The sequence below is a fragment of the Festucalex cinctus genome, chromosome 1 (assembly GCF_051991245.1).
Source record: "Festucalex cinctus isolate MCC-2025b chromosome 1, RoL_Fcin_1.0, whole genome shotgun sequence".
Classification (NCBI taxonomy): domain Eukaryota; kingdom Metazoa; phylum Chordata; class Actinopteri; order Syngnathiformes; family Syngnathidae; genus Festucalex; species Festucalex cinctus.
This window is the reverse complement of record NC_135411.1, coordinates 37,590,512-37,607,711: the sequence shown is the minus strand read 5'-3', so window position 1 is coordinate 37,607,711 and position 17,200 is coordinate 37,590,512. Positions and strand designations below refer to the sequence as shown.

At 40.8% G+C, this 17,200-nt stretch overlaps 1 protein-coding gene across 9 annotated transcripts in view; it reads left to right on the top strand.

The window, feature by feature from the left end:
• rbfox1 (RNA binding fox-1 homolog 1) overlaps window positions 1–17,200 on the top strand; it is a 372,128-nt gene that overhangs the window by 290,363 nt on the left and 64,565 nt on the right. The window contains exon 1 of one of the 9 annotated variants that reach the window (XM_077534121.1): window positions 16,666–16,795. The exons of the other annotated variants lie outside the window; for them this stretch is intronic. Coding sequence (XP_077390247.1) covers window positions 16,760–16,795 — 36 coding nt within the window. The 5' untranslated portion in view covers window positions 16,666–16,759. Of the gene's footprint in view, window positions 1–16,665; window positions 16,796–17,200 lie in introns of those variants that run through there. 9 annotated transcript variants of the gene reach the window in all.

Sequence of the window (17,200 nt, the reverse complement as noted above, 5' to 3'; positions counted from 1 at the left end):
GACACATAAATGCATTGTTTAACTTTAAATGAACTTTAAAATGCAACACCATTGCCTGCATTTTAAAATTCAAGCAGTCACAAAATAATATTGTTTCATTTCAAAAGGAAGCTGTTCTTCTCCTGTTATGCATTATTTAAAGGCTGCCTGTACTGCTTGGGAACCCTGCTATTTTCCGTGGGTGTTAAGCGTGCAGAGAGCGCATCTCAGTTCTGTTGCATAACGTTTCCATTCCCGTGTGATTTTGGGGCTGCGGCAGCAGCGAGCCAACGCTGCTGGCTCGCTGCTGAAACAGAAATCCCCCTGATGTCTGACTCTGCTAATACACTGTAGCTGGAACAGGCTGGAGAGTGTTTGTGCGTGAATAACATTTATTCCCCCAGATGAATATTGCATAGACAGAGAGACAGACATTTGTAAAGAATTTGTGGTTAAAAATAGGCATCTCAGTTCCCCAGTCATTTTATGCAGGTTCAACTTCAGCCAACCTATTTTTGCAAACAGGCGCCCGTGCACTCATCGTATAAATAGGCACAACTTTATTTTTTTTGCTGCTGGGGCATGTCTAGATTAGCGTTTGTGAATTTGTTAGCCCACGCGACCCCTTGATGGGTCTTCCGACATATTCTATTGCGCGACACCGGCGCATCTAGCAAATTTGGCGACCAAAAATAGACTACCGGTACATTTTAGACTAGCTAAAAGGAGGTCTAAGTTGAGGTGGAGGTGGTGTAATGCAGAGATGGGAAAAGTACAATTACTTGTATAAAAAAGTACTCATTCAAATAATTACTCAAGCAAAACTACGACTAAAATGACCAATATGCATGAGCAACAGTGTGAATTTGCTAATATATCTCTGTAGACACACCTTGGGGCCCTATTTTTATTCTTGGCGCAAGTCGAACACAAAATGCAGTCTAAAGGTGCGCATGGGAGGAGTTTTCTTTGTTTTGGTATTTTCGAAGACTTTGTGCTGGTAGAATTTGTCATAATGGGTATTTGCACCATTGTGCGCCTTTGTGTAATGGAACAAAGAGTTTTCCCAGCCAATCGTGGCGGCCTCCCTCATTTGCAGAGGCAAGAGGGCTCGGAGACTACCCGGGGCTTGACATTGCGGAAAAAGAAACAGACTCGTGGGGGTCCGTGCATGACATCGGCAGATAAACCTCAAGATCTCCCCTTGCGAATGATGTGATGTGGACTATTTCAAACGGCCTTGTATCCACGACGTGGTACCCGGCACTCTCTTACCAACTTGAGGTCATACACCTGTGGCGGTTGCAGTTCCTTATAAATGTACTTTGCTCACTTCAACCTCCTGCATGGACTCCAGCAAATTAGTTTCTCCTTCCTCAATGTCAAGGATTTTGTGCCTCTCATGCCCCGATTTTAAAGGGATTGAGAAGAGCCAGTTTGATTGGCTGTGAATCAAGCTGCCCACAATGCTGCAAAACACTCATTTGAAACTGCGCCAAGCTGTTTGCATCTGTGAAAATACAAAAACATGGTCTAGCATGCCCCTGTGCAGGTTTAGACAGCAATTTGTGCCATACTTGCAGTAGTCAGGAAGAGCACATAATCGTACTAACCTGGACACAGACTGTCTGAATGAACAGTGACCTTTTGACTCTTCTTAAACTTGAATTTTTATGGGCTCCATTTTCACAATTTTTATACTGTACTTTCTGTTCTTTATTCCTATCATAAATAAAGGTTTGGTCCAGTCCAACCTAGCCTCCTTGAGATAACTTACCTCTTGATTGTCCTAGCCTGACTTTTTTCTTCTTCTTTTCATATATTGTACCACTTTGGGTACTTTTTATTTTACAGTAAAATACAGTATGTCTCATGTATGTTGTATGACATGTCTCTGCAGGGAGTTGTCCATGCTCATAATGATCATTACGCAGCTCAAACATCCCGTTATGAACAAAATATTGCGCCTCAAATTTGAAACAAACAAAGAAACAAAACACAAAAACAAAGAAACAAATATGAGCATGTAAAATTAATCTTTGAAGGGAAGTTGTACCATTGGTTGAGGTGCACATATTAAATGGCTGCCCTTCTTTCTCTGCATCCCATCTGGAAAACTCCCATCTGGAGCCTGTTAACCTGCAACTTCTGCAGCACGTCATCCTGCCAGGCTGGCTGTGATACTAATGTCTTTACACCCATGTGAGAGGCCTCGCGATGAGGGGACAACTGGAAGCATGTGCAAGAGATGACAAGACCCAGCGAATACCTAATGGGCCTACAGTGTTGATGTAACAGGGGCAGACAAAAAAAAAAAAAAAAAAAGGGAGAGTGACCCAACAACCACACAGAAATAATGTACTACATTAATGTACAGTGGTAACTTGACTGACCAATTTAATTCATTCCGTGACCATGCTGGAAACTCAGTTTACTCATATATAAAACGATATTCCCCATGGAAATGAATTGGAATTCAATTAATACATTCCAGTCCCCAGAAAACTACCTCATTTTTTTTCTCATGCATCTTTGATAAAGATAAATAGTACTGTACTGAATAGAAAATATGAAAGGAGAACGTGCATGAGTGCTTCGCCTTTAAGGGGGCGTGGTTTACTTAATGAGTGACATTGTTCTCTAAATGAGTATCTGGACCTGATATTTAACTTGCAGGAGTGTTCACATTTTTCATTTGTATTTTTCCTCTATTTTTAACATCCAATAAACCCCTGAAAGAATGCGTAGGTGACTGTGACCCTCCATTCTTTTTCCATTCTTCACTCGCGTGGTAACGGATCTGAAGCTCACTCGTAACTTATATTTCTGCTCACAGCATATGAAAAGAAGAAGAAGAAACAAAAAACAAAATCGACCAAGCGACAGCTCCTAATTTGAAAAAACAAAGTTGTGGTCCTCACGAGTTAAGGCGCCACTGATCATTTGACTTGTTTTAATGGGAAGATGAAAATGAAGTCAAATCTGAAAATAGATAATGAAAGAAAGTTCATGCATTTTGATATTGATTCAGTGATGTGTACTCCTGAATTTATTCAAACACAATCAGTTTTGTCAGTAAGGAGGAATATTGATAACCAAGTCTGCCTAATTGGCAAGAGTTGTTGCATGTTTTGCCCGTACTTGCATTGTTTTTTCTTCTGGGTACTACAATCCAGCTTCCTCCATGTTCCAGAAACATGCTGGGTTAATTGACAACTTTAAATTGTTAATGGATGTGTAAACACTCAACCTTTTTTTTACACGACGGACTGGTTCAAACAAGTTTTCACAGACTGGCAATCATTCGCAATTCACACGGGTTGGGGTGAACAAAAGATGACATGATTGATAGGGGTGGGAATCTCTGACATGAGGCCGATTCGATATGTATCTCGATACACAGGTTGCGATTCGATTGAAAAACGATTATCTTTCAGAACAGAACGGTTCGATACGGTTCAATTAAGTTTGGGAACGATACAATTTTCGATTCGATACAATTAATTTCAATATTCAAAATTTATAGTGACATTTGTTGCTTGTAAACATTAATCTTAAAACACCACAAATTTTTACAGTATCTACAAATGTGTTAAAAAAGAACAACAACAATGTCTTCTATATTTTTATATATTGAATCAATTATTTAAATGGACGCAACAAAGGGATGGGCGATATGACTGAAAAATGTATCAGGTTAAATATTTATTAGTCGTTATTGAGAGTTATAATTGTTTTTTATTTTTTATTTTTTATTTTTTTTTAATTCAAAATAAGGATCAGGAAAAAAAGGCTGATAATTCAATTTGAAATATAAATATTTAACCTTTAAAAAAACACCAACATAATTAAACAGAATATGTGCACATTGTGAAGTATTTCAGAAACATAAATTTAAGACATGAAATAAACCTACCGTCCAGCCAAAAGAAATATGAAGCCACCTTATGGAACAATAAATCTATCAAACACATTTTAACCACTTAATATATCCAAAAATATTTCCAAAAGTGCCCTTCCCTTTTTATCAACAATTTTTGTTTTTAACAATATTTGTTTTTCTTTTGCCATCATATTCATTTTTGGTTAATGTATGACATCTTTTTGTTTGTTTGTCTTTTTTAATCTGAGACAAGATGATGACCACGGAATCACTACTGTTTATGTTTTGTTTTTTTGGGCTGTCGTTCATTTTGAGTTTGATGACGTAATCGCGGGCACGTCTCAGTTCTCCTATCTGCTGCTCATGCTAGTTGTAGACATTGACAGGGAGCCACAAACTGAGAAATGAGATACTTGCAGTGTGCTTTTAGCTTAGCTGGTGTGTTGGCTGTGGGACATACCTGTGTCGTTTGAATCCATGCATTGGATCGTCACGGGAGTTATTCTTTTTGGCTCGCGCGCAGTACCAACGCCGGCCCGGGACATACAAGTGCACCGAGAGGACTCGATAGCAATGGGTTAGCTTCTGCTAACTGTTGCATGTTGTCACTCGTTGTGCGCGTGCGCGCCGTGTCGCGAGCACGGCGTTGACGGTAGGCTCCTCCCCAAGGTGCGTAACGTCTTTGCATTATGTTTAAAACATCCGGGGAATGAAGCGTCTCTGAGCGCGACTTTGCTCGCTCTCTGTAAACACGGAAGTAGCTTGAATAGTGATGCTACTGAAATGTAAACAAAACAAGTAGAGCACGGCGCAGAACTCTTGCTATTGTTATGAAAACCATAAAGCCTCACTCGCAACCGATTCACAGCCACGCGATTTCCGGTCCACAGCTTTACAAGCAATGTATCTAAGGATTCCCGGCGGATTTTGTATCGGTTGACAAGTCTGCTACCGATACGGCCGTTTAGCTCCCCTTGACGACCGATGGTTCGGTCGAATCGGTTTTTTGTCCCACCCCTAATGATTGATTGCTGCTTTGGTCTGGTGGCTGCACGGCTACTTAGTAGCGGCTAACCTGCTAATACATCTGTACATCGGCAGCCTGTGCAAGCTCCTCTCGAATTGCATTGTTGTCTTCATTTATTCCATGAGATACGAACGAGAGAGAGAGAGAGAGAGAGAGAGAGAGAGAGAGAGAGAGAGAGAGAGAGAGAGAGAGAGAGAGAGAGAGAGAGAGAGAGAGCTGAGTACGCAATCGAACGGACCACGAGCGATGTTACGACCCTACTCTGCATGTAGGGCACGGCGACCCTGAGCAGAAGCACCTGTTGTTTGTCATGGCTCGGGTCATGCAGGAGTAATGTTTGGGCCTTGTCTCATGTCTGGGGTCACGCCTGGGTTAAGTTTGAGTTGAGTTCATGACCTGTTGGATGTGAGGTCAAGTGTCTGTTTTGTACTGATATAACTCATCTAGTTTCAACTAGTTTTAGGCTATGTGATGTCAAGGCTCTTTAATGCTATGTGATGTAATGTGGTGTCAAGATATCTGTAATGATATATGATGTTTAGTGATGTCAAGAATCTTTAATCGCGTTACCGGGTCAACAGCCAATCAGATCAGTGCTGGTGCCCACATGTTTTGCCACAACCAATGAGATTGATTCACTGTCTATAGAAGCTGTCTTAGAAATGTGTGTGTTGCCGGATTATTACTGACTGTTCCTCTGTGCTTCTCTGCAGCCCAAGGGGGCTTGGCGTCTCGTGATTCTCGATGCATTCTTGTTGCTTTCCGTTTAGTCAAGTTATGTGAATAAATAGTTCAAACCTTATTTGTGTCTGCGCTTTGGGATCCAACCCTCCAGCACACGACATTGTTAAAGCCAATCTGTGGTCGGGATTTTACTTTCTGGGCCTGCATTCCCCAAATTGAGGTATATTATTAAATTAATTTACCTGACATAACTGATACATTATTTTTTACAGTCATGAGTAAATTTTAATTTTGAAGCACATGTGTAACTATTAACCTTGTTTTTTTTTTTTTTTTTTTTTTTTTTTAATTACGTGTTCTTAATCTTTTTGACTGTAGGGCCCAGTCTTCAAATTGCCTGTTCATATCTGAGGCTGGTTTTATTTGTGTTCAGTGAGTACATCAAATCCACTTACATTATAAGCCAAAATCTTGTCAGACAAACTACATGATAGAATATGTGATAATCATGTAATATTTGTATGTAATCTTGCATTTGAACTTAACAAGCAACAGACATATGTATGTATAATGGAACAAATCAGTTGCAGTGTTAAAACTGCTAGCAATATTTGAATGCAACCTCACTTCATTAATCCCCACACTAACCCGCCGACCAAGTTACTGGCCAAACCCACATAACTCATGTATGTATATGCATTCGATTCTCAACACACCCATTCATAATAGCATGCGATTATGACAATATTTGTGAGAAATAGTCACACAGCTTCCAAAAAAACAGCAATGCTAGCTAGCAATACTAAGATAGAAAGAAGCTGCTTCCATTGGCTGTGAATCTAGTTGGCTGTGTTCACGCCCACAACGGTGCAAAACTTCCGTTTGTAACTACGCAAGTTGTCAGTGAAAATACCAAAGCAAGTCTCACTCACCCATACACACATTTACAACACGCCACGCGTCCGATTTGTGTTGTGAATGAATATAGAGCACTAAATGTTGGTTTGACATATTTTTGGGCGGGAATTTACAATCTGTTAAAAATGTAAATTAAGTGATAAACATACATTTCAAGCAGAGCCTTCTTAAGTGCCTGAGTTCTCATTTCTCTACATTGGATTTGGAAAATGAGGATATTGGAGAGCATTTTTTTTATTTTCTAGGAGTGGATATTCTGTCATAGTTTCAGCAAAGCTTAAGATAGCCGTTCAGCTTGCGGATATGAGGTTGTGTCGGCTATGAGTTTGCTGACCAGTGCACATCAAATGACCAAAACCTCATCAGACACGCCTCTTGTCAGAATAGCTGTTTTTTCCCCCCTTCTGTTTGCTAATTTACTATTTTAACAAATAATATAAAGTTATTCAACACACCTTTAAAGCTACGTTATCAACACACAACAAAACAGTAAAATGGAATATAGGATTAGCTTTTCTGCTCCACAGTCCAGAGGTTCTCAGTTCAAACCTCAAATCAGGCCCCCCTGTGTGTATTTTATATGCCCCCCCACCCTGTGCTTGGATGGGCTTTCCCTAGGTAGTCTGTCTTCTTTCCAAATTCCCACAACAGGAACGATAATTGGATAACCTAAATTGCCTGCACGTATGCATGTGAATGCTGCCTGCATGTACCCTGCAGTACCTGGAAATCAGTCCAGGGTGTACTCCGCCTCTCACCCTTTGTCAACTGAGATTGGCTCCAGCTCACCAGCAACCCTAATAAGAAGGAATGATATTTTGTATTTATATCCCTAACCTTTGCTTTAGGATTATTGTTGGCTTCTTCTGCCGATAGGGACTTGTTTCACAACTGAATGATGCATTACTCCCACCAAGTGGTGGCAAGCTGTATTGTGACTAACTGTCTCAAGATAATAATAGCTTAATCAATTGATAAACTATCTCTTGGACCTCACTATCTGTGGATGCAAAAATACTTTTTTTTTTTTTTTGCCCGCTTGGCACCACCAAGAACTTAACTCAAGGTCACCGCTCTGGGTTAAGAATCACTGATTAACACAGATTTTATGATAGTTATAGTTTGACCCTGGAATGCAAGCAGCTCAATTTTTCTTTCTTTCTTTCTTGGAAACTTAAACTAATTGGATGTATTTGGACAACGCAGAATATATTACATTCAAAATACATTTTAAAAATGTAATTGTTTAAAATAATGTACACAACTTTGAGAATTCTTTTTCACAGTGCCACACCTGAATGTTGATATTGCAACTTATAACTCATATTTGAAGGATGCTGTACTTTTATAGATAATATGGAATATATCTGTTCACAAAATAAAGCTGTAAAACCAGTGTGTTCATCTCCACCTGCAGGTTGGTTAAATTGTGAAATATGATTGTGCCGGTTGATCAGCCCATCACCTTTCACCTTCCACATACAGTATACTGTACCACTATAATAATGACCCTTGATGTATTTATTTGATAAAGGCTTAATCACAAGATTACTCACATTTTTATTATAAAGCAACGTTGCTGTACAATGAATATTACTCAAATTCATGTTTGTACACTGGCAGAAATGTACTTTAAACAGTTCCCAAATTAGGATTTCATTTGAAGTTATTAAACTGGGTTTCCAATTTGCTGGAGCTTATGCTCAATCTTGGGCTGAATTCTTCCTATGTAGAGTTTTCATATTCTCCTTGTTATGTTGGTTCAGATTCCCGAAACATGTATATTTGGTTAAATCCATCCATTTTCTTGTCCGCTTATTCCTCACAAGGGTCGCGGGGGGTGCTGGCGCCTATCTCAGCTGGCTCTGGGCAGCAGGCGGGGGACACCCTGGACTGGTTGCCAGCCAATCGCAGGGCTATTTGGTTAAATCAATACTCTAAATTGCCTGTAGGCTTCAGTATCTGTGCATAAAGGTTGAGTCTCTATGTGTTGGCTCAATTAATGACTTGTGATCAGCTAGGTTACTAACTTGCTGTCATCTGGGGTTTGCTCTACACCCAATTATCCTCAACAGCAATACAAAAGATTTATGAATGTATACAATAACTGTTGTAAAAATATCATATACGATAAAGTATAGAGTAGAATACAAGTAGGTTGTAAACATACTGTAAGATGCAAATGCACAACTCGTGCAAATTATGATCCAGACTATTGGCCAGACTGTTCAGAGGAAGGATCATAAATACAGTTTACTATAATATGTTTGTAGTTTCCAACTGTTACTCTTGTCAGCGATTTAGGAGTCAGATGACAGTGGAAAAGAAAAATGTCTTGAGTCCACCCTTTAAGAATGTTTTACAAAAGTGAATAGACCTACTGTAATAATAGTGTGTATCATATGTCTTTAAGCCAACAAGGAAGTGTAAAAAGATATGCTGATGATAAATGCTTCTATGGTTGTCACTTGTCCGCGACTTCGGTCGAGGCGCATATTTTCATTTCGTTTATACTCCGCTTTATCACCCTCAGATAAACACCAAAAAGCCGGAAACTCATCCGCATGTACAGTAACCTTTGAAAACGTACATTTTGAATAGCCTTGGTGGATACTATATTTAACAGGCACTCTGTAAGTGGAACAATCACATTTTGAAAGATCTATTTTAAAAAACAAGCGTATAAAGAAGCACTTTTATCCAAATGAAAGTGAGAATATCATTACCATTGTGGGTGTGGGTTTATGTGAGTGCTCTCAGTGTGGTCACAGCTGTGTTGTCCTGCAGATGCTGACAGATGTGTAATACATTTGGCACTGGTAAATAGTGTTTGCACCAGCATCTGTATGGACTGAATGATTCCAAGTGTCATTGCAATGATTTGTAAAGATATCGTAAAACATCACCTCAAGGAACATGATTGATACATTCACCGCGTACAAACCCCCAGCGACATACAGTACTCAAAAAAGTCAAGTTCTGTACTAACAGCCCAACAATGGTTCCCGGTGCAATTTTAGTATATTTACAGTGCAACGACGTTATGATGCTGGCTTACGCACAGCAACTGATAAATGTGTGTTGCATTTGATAAAATGAGATATGATAACCCTCAAATATGCCGAGTAGATTAATTGGTCATTGATTAAGGATATCAATCCTTAAACATCACTACAGAATATTCAATTTCCAAGTCTTTGTGAATGTGTGTGGGAAGTTTTGGCCTCATCTGCATAGCTCTTGTGAGCCAAGGTCACGTCACAATTTATAGGAGGGCATTGCGCTGTCAAAAATCCAATTTTAAATGGTGAAACCACTCTTGAATACATGCCATCACGTTATGAACTTGGGGGAACATAACCCATGTTAAAATAAAGATTTATCAGAGAAGAATTGTGGGGCTGGGATTTTCTTCTTATTTTTAAATGTTCATATTTGTTGTCGTGTTATCTAAACTTCAATAAATGCATTGAACACACAAAAAATAAAAGATCAAAGAAAAACAAGTCAATCATGATGGGACAATACAAATCTACACGGTTTTGTATAATTACTTCATACTAAGTTGTTTGTTTCGAGATTGCTTCAAGTTGGCTCCTTAACTGTAGGGCCAACATTGAGTGTGAATTTGACAGGGCAAAGCTAGTTAATTGGAGACATGCCAAGGAGCTACCTCTTGTGAAAGTGGCAGCTAAGAGGTAAACAAAAAAACAAACAAAAAAAAGTGAATTCCTATGAACAGTGTTATGGGTGATTGCGATTCGACTCAAGGCGAGCTGCTGAATTACAATTGGAAGAATGTATTAGTGTGCAGAAGAATCAGCGAACTCAAATACCAATGCCCCCGCCCCTCTCGTCAACCACTTCGAAGAATACAGTATTCAAACGCTAACAATGCTGTTAGCTAATGTTAATCAGTCCTACACCCCTAATCACAGTTCTGTATAGCTCTTTGGTTTGACATTGATATTTTGTCTATATACAGTAGTCTGAAGTTTAAAAATGATTAATATTTGTCGAGCCAAACTGCCAAGTCATAGCTTGAAATTATCAGTGTGGTCACAAGAGTAGACTAAAGAAAAACTAAGATAAAAGAATGCTTAAATTGTTTTTAAAAATACCATATAAGTCTGGACTACTCTTGTCCCACCCCCCTAATGACCAATTTGAATCTAAAATAAAACCGTTTTGATGACATTTAAATGTAATTACTTTCTTTCTTTTTTTTTTATTATTTGTTTGATTTCTGTCTCTTGTAACTTTGGAAAAATTTGTTTGAATAAATGTCCATCCATCCATTTCCTGAAGTTCCTCACGCGGGTTGCGGGGGTGGCTGGCTTCGAGAAGTAGGCGGGTTACAGTCTGAACTGGTTGCCAGCCAATCCACGGTTTTAATAAACACAAGATCCATCCATCCATTTTCTTGACAGCTTATTCCTCACAAGGGTCACAGGGGGTGTTGGAGCCTATCCCAGCTGGTTTTGGACATTAGGTGGGGTACACCCTGAACTGGTTGCTAGCCAATCTCAGTAAAAAACAATATTTCAAACAATTATTATTCATGGACTTGTGTCATATGTGACATGAGATTTAGAATGGTAGAAGAAAAAGAAAGCAGTGATACGACTTGACATCAGTTTTCCAAAAGAATTGGTAGCAGTGAATGTCTCCCTCTACCTCATGCAACCATGTTATGTATATGATCAGAATTAAATAAATAAATAAATAAATACATAAATAAATAATGAAGTTTGTCCTCTTGGTCAGCAAGAACAGCTACTTAATACAGCTACTTTCTACTCCTGAGAGAAAGCTAACATTCGTCTGGATTTGCAACCCTGTTACCTGCTAGTGACAGAATACACTACACTACAATAACAGTCATAAAATGTAAAATAAAGTCACTAAAAATTGTGCCTTTTATCTGTATGGTTAGCTAATCAAGCCTTTGATGAATATGTAGCAGAAAATCAGAAAAGTGAAGTTCTATTTCACAAGAATGTTGATGGTCAAATGTCTTCCGATTCTGGAATGACCCATTAAGCAAAATTCAGATGGCAAGCTACTGACATGTTTTTTTTTTTTTTTTTTTTTTTTTCAAAGAATACATTCCATGTGCCAAAATTACTCAAAACATGGTGCTTTGGATAATACTGCATTTCTTTAAAATTAATTCAATGGAATCATTCCTCAATGTATATTATCCTTTATTTGGGTAAAAATGTCATCATTTGGAGACCAAAATGGGCAAAGTGACATCATGATTGCTGTAAATTGTTGCCTTATATCCAAGTCAGTGTTCAATAAGGGTTGTAAAGCAACAACAACAGATACACATTTTGCGTTCAGTGTGGGTTCTTAAAATGGATCAGTAGGGGCTGTAATTCAAGGGAGGAGTTCGGTGAGGCCATGGAAAACGACTTCCGTACGGCTTCGAGGAAATTTTGTTCCACCATCTGGCGTCTCAGGAGGTGGAAGCAGTTCACCATTAACACTGTATATAGTGGAGATGGGGCGCTGGACGTTGTGAGTCGGTGGGGAGAATACTTCGAAGACCTCCTCACCTCTACCTTCCTTACAGGAAGCAGAGTCTGGAGACTCTGAGGTGAGCTCTCCAATTTCTGGGGTTGAAGTCATTGTGGTGGTTAAGAAGCTCCTCGGCAAGGACCCAGGGGTGTATGAGATCCGCCCGGAGTTGCTAAAGGCTCTGGATGTTGTGGGGCTGTCATTGTTCATATGTCTGTCCAATATCGCGTGGACATCTGGACAGTGCCTCTGGATTGTCAGACCGGGGTGGTGGCCCACCTTTTTAAAAGGGGGACCGGAGGGTGTGTTACAACTATAGGGGGATCACACTCCTCAGCCTTCCTGGTAAGATCTTTTCAAGGGTTCTGGACGGAAGGTTCTGTTGGGAAGTCAAATCTCGGATTCAGGAGGAACAGTGTGGTTTTTGTCTCGACCGCAAAACAGTGCACCAGTTCTACACCCTCGGCAGGGTTCGCCCAACCAGTCTACATGGGTTTTGTCCATTTGGACAAGGCGTTTGACCATGTCTCTCAGGGAGTCCTGCGGTGGGTGCTATGGGTGAATGCCGTACCAAGCCCCCTGATATGGGCTGTTTGGTCCCTTTAAGACCGGAGTCAGAGCTTGGTTCTGTTATGTTCTGGAGTTGGATCCCAAAAACGCACACACAAATAAGAGTTTAACACTTTATTCGCATAACATCAAGAGGCGTGGAACTATGCGGACTCTGTATCGGTCCGTCGTGGTAAAGAAAGAGCTGAGCCAAAAGGCAAAGCTCTCGATTTACCGGTCGATCTACGTTCCGACGCTCACCTATGGTCACGAGCTGTGGGTCGTGACCGAAAGAACAAGATCCCGGATAAAAGCGGCCGAAATGAGTTTCCTCCGCAGGGTGTCCGGGCTCTCCCTTAGAGATAGGGTGAGAAGTCCAAAATGCGCTCGGCAAGGGGGAGGGGACTACTCGGGAGACATACGTGAATCAGCAAAGTTGTTTCACTTTATATTTGACTTTAAATTAACCCCACTCGAAACATGAAGCATAAAGTTGACATTTTTGGCACACAGGCGCGCTCATTTATTATGCGCAGCAATGACGTGATGTCATCATAAGGAGAGGTTGTAGCGAGCAGTGACGGGAGTCGGAGGCAAGTGTTTATTGAGCGTTCTTTGTCCTCAACTCTTGACTTTTAACATGAGGTAGGGAAGTGAGCAGGCAATTAACTCCTGTTCAGTGCGTCAAACAAAACATTCCCACCCGGCTGGCCTGGGAACACAGTCGGTCGGGATCCCAGAGGAAGAGCTGGACACGGTGGCCGGGGAGAGGTAAGTACGGGCTTCCATGCTTCACCTGCTGTCCCTGCGACCTGACCCTGGATGGATAGATAGAAGTTAAGGATCGTGTAAATGTTTACAATGTACTAGAAAAACCTTGTCATTTTCTTTTTCAGGCTAATTTCTTTAGTTAGTTTGTAGTTTAAAATCATTTAAGTTGAAGCAAATAAATCAATGCCATTTCATTATTTCAGTGACAATTGTTTTTCCTAATATCCTATAATGTGGATGCACACGCAAATTAGTTCGGTATAATGGCAATCACATTGCACTTTACATTTCAGTGTAGAGTTGGTGGGAGGATCATAGTTGGAGTCTGGCTGACTCATGGAGATGCTGTGTGTGCGTGCGTGTGGGTATGCTGGATGTGTGTTTATATTGGTCTTGTAGTTGACAGATGGTTTGGGATGAGATGAGGCAAGGTGTGACCAAGCGGAGCTACAGAAAAGAATGAAGATTGAACACGCACGCACACGCGCACACATGGATTGATCCCACCCTTTCCTCAACCGTGCATCCACTCCCTTGCAACCACACTCCCTTCCTCTTTGTATGTCTGGGCCATCAGGCAGTCAGAAGGCCATGCCATTTGAGTGAGCCATTGATCGGTGGATGATACACTGTCATTGTATGTGTGAACCGATGCACATGTGTATACTGGTTCTCCATTTGTGTTTTGATTTATTGCTGACCATAACCATTTCCGGGCTGAGATATGCTGTATGACTGTCGGATGAGTTGGTGGGGGAGATGAGAAAGATATCAGGTCAAATATCAGAATAAAATAAGTAATGAACAAATTAGAGACAATAGTCGTAGTGACATTGAAGTCAAACGATGAAACTGATGGAGTCAGAAAGTCCCAATGAAAAATCATAGAAACAATAAAATGAAATAAAATGCTTTGAAATCAGTATAAAAATCTTTGCAGTCTATTTTTTCTTTATTTCTATTGTGAAAAGTTTAAAGGGGTACCCCACGCTAACTTTTTTTGTTTTGTTTTGCTTAATAAACTGTATAAATTGGTGTACTAGTGGTGCTACGGATAATCATTGATCTGTGGTCGGTTCGGATCAGGCCCCACAGTTCGGATCGCCTACGATCCGCGGATTGGTTGGGGGGGTACAGTGCGCAGGAAGCTGAAACATACTCAACGTAACACTAATTGCATTACCTATGAGTGCCTGGGGCTGGTAGCAGTAAAATAAAATAAAATTAAAAAAGAACATCTTCATGTATTTTATATAACACTTTTGCCCATTAAAACCAACAACAACATTCGAGGTGTTGTGGTGGTAGCGTTTTGCAAACATCTTTATACCCATTTTTAGGTTAATGATTTATTAGCTGCAATTGGCTGGCAACCAGTTCAGGGTGTACCCCGCCTACTGCCCAAAGCCAGCTGAGATAGGCTCCAGCACCCCCCGGGACCCTTGTGAGGAATAAGTGGTCAAGAAAATGGATGGGTGATTTATTAGCATAGCACAGTACTCAACCCAGATCATAAATGCGGTGTGGGTGACGGAGCAGCTGCCGACTGACTGGACCAGAGGTATCATCCTCCCCTTTTGGAAGCAGAAAGTTGACGAGCTCACCAGCAGCAACTATAGGGGCATCACCCTCCTATCCAACCCTAGTAAGCTGTTTACGAAAATACTCCTCATCCGCGCTCTGCCAGCGATCAGAGGCTATCGTCATCCCCAACAAGCAATTCGCCTCCTCTGTCAATATCCAATCAGTTCGCTGTCCGGCTGGTTCCTCGCATGCTCGGCAGTCAAACGCCTTGACGGCGACACTGCCTCTCCGACTCTTCTCATGCTGAACCGGAAATACAGTGACAGTTTGTTACTTGCGCTGAAGCCGGTCTCGTGGCCCTGTCAGTTCTTCACATGCACAACTGGAAATATCAAATTAGTGCCTGGACATAGCCATAGAAATATGGTCGTTTAAAAAAAAAAAAAAAAAAAAGGCCAGGGAAAAGAAAACCGCTTAACGTGCTTGTGAGGAACGGGAAGTCCGGAGCAATAAACAGCCTCACAATGACATCAAACACTACACACGCTAGACACTTGCTAAAAACTGTCTGGACAGTCATCCCTAAAAGTCAGATTTGAGGAGGAATCCGATTGGAGTCAGATATGCCAGCAGTCTGGACGCAGCATCAGTGTTGAGTACACCTTTAAAGAATCATCCTCAAAGCGATTAAAAGAGTCAGCGCTTGACATCCTTGGTCGGGATGGGGCAAAATATGTCAACCATTTTTTATGTGTGTACCTCAAGGTTAAAGTTATATTGCATTTGTTCCAAATTGATTACTGATCATTTCATGTATAAAAGCTAAAAAGTAGAATAGAATGTGAGCTGCATATATACTAGAGAAGAAACTCACCTCCCATGAACTAAGTGATCCTCCTGCTGTACACTTGTCACAAATTTCATCATACTGTACATGATCAAACTTTAGGTTGAGTACATATTTATTGTTTTGCTTTTGGAGGCTGAAAACGTTGTCTGTACAGTTAATAAGGCTTTATGATGACAACTGTGTGGAATAGTTCTGCCGTTAATTCTCATGGGCTCTATTTATTTCAGTCATTTCCAAAAGCAATACAGTCAAGCAATCTGTGTAAGATAATTACAAATTGACTGAGATAGAATTTGGGGATTCACTGGCACAAGTTTCTTTCTCCTTATGCTCATCATCTGATTTCTCTCTGTTGTAGTGAAGATTCTAAGGTTGGTGGCGTACTAACTCGTGAATGTCGGAAAATGAGTATTTAATGGGAAAACAATCCACTGAAGAGCTTTTGGAGTTTCATCAATCACATCTGCACATCTACATCAGCTAATGGATTGCTCAATGGTACCAGCAGGGGGTTCTCTGCATTGACTGTTTTTCTCCATCTTCCTCCTCGCTGGCATATGCTGTGTTCTAAGTCGGAGGTCTTTACCACTTATTTAGTATAATGTAATGGTTGATGTGAAAAAATGACACCACCTGTGCTGTGCTTACTTGTTTGAAATGTTTATACTGCCTCAATGGAGTTCCAGAAATGCTTTACCACATTTGGAGAATGATGTCAACATGGAATAATAATGTCCCTCTTTACAGGAGACAGCGGCCAGTACGTGATGCCTAAAAATTTCCATAATATGTGAGTGGTACCACTGTAGGTTAGACCTTGGGCGGAAAACCTGCGCGGGGAAGTTAGGAGAGACCGAGTTGCAGGGGGGAAAAAAATAGCGTGGACAGTTTTAAGGAATGCTTCTGTCATTCCCAGTAGCACCTCCTCCTGCTGCTCACTCACACACGCTTACCCATATACACACACGCACTCACATACACAGAGCTATCCATAATAGATGCTAGCTGTAGGCAAACACTGCAGGGCTGGACTTTATAGCACAGCTGGATGTGCATGGAAGGCAGAGACGACATGGTAGAGCAGGTACCCCTGAGAATACTGTACACGTTTCTTCTCTCTCTCTCACTCTCTCTCCTCATTGTCGCTTCTACAGATACTCTCTTGCACCATGCTGTTTGTGCTGCGACTGCAGAAAGCAGCATGCTACATGCGTCTTGCAGGTCGCGTGTGTCTCGGTGTGTGCGAGTGAGCCTCATTCTTACATTTTCATCTGTGTAAAAGCTTGAAGGAGTCAATAGGTTTATGTGGTTAGGGGAGGGAGTGAAAATGCCGCAGCTGTGAAATTTAAACCAGAAGTGTCATTTTGTTTCTTCACTACAAAGGGGTGTTTACTTCTGTATTTTCAGTTGGTGTCAGTGATGTATTGTAATTTGTATCAGTGCTCAGAGTTGTATGCATGATGACACTTGTATTTGTTGCTGGTGTCAT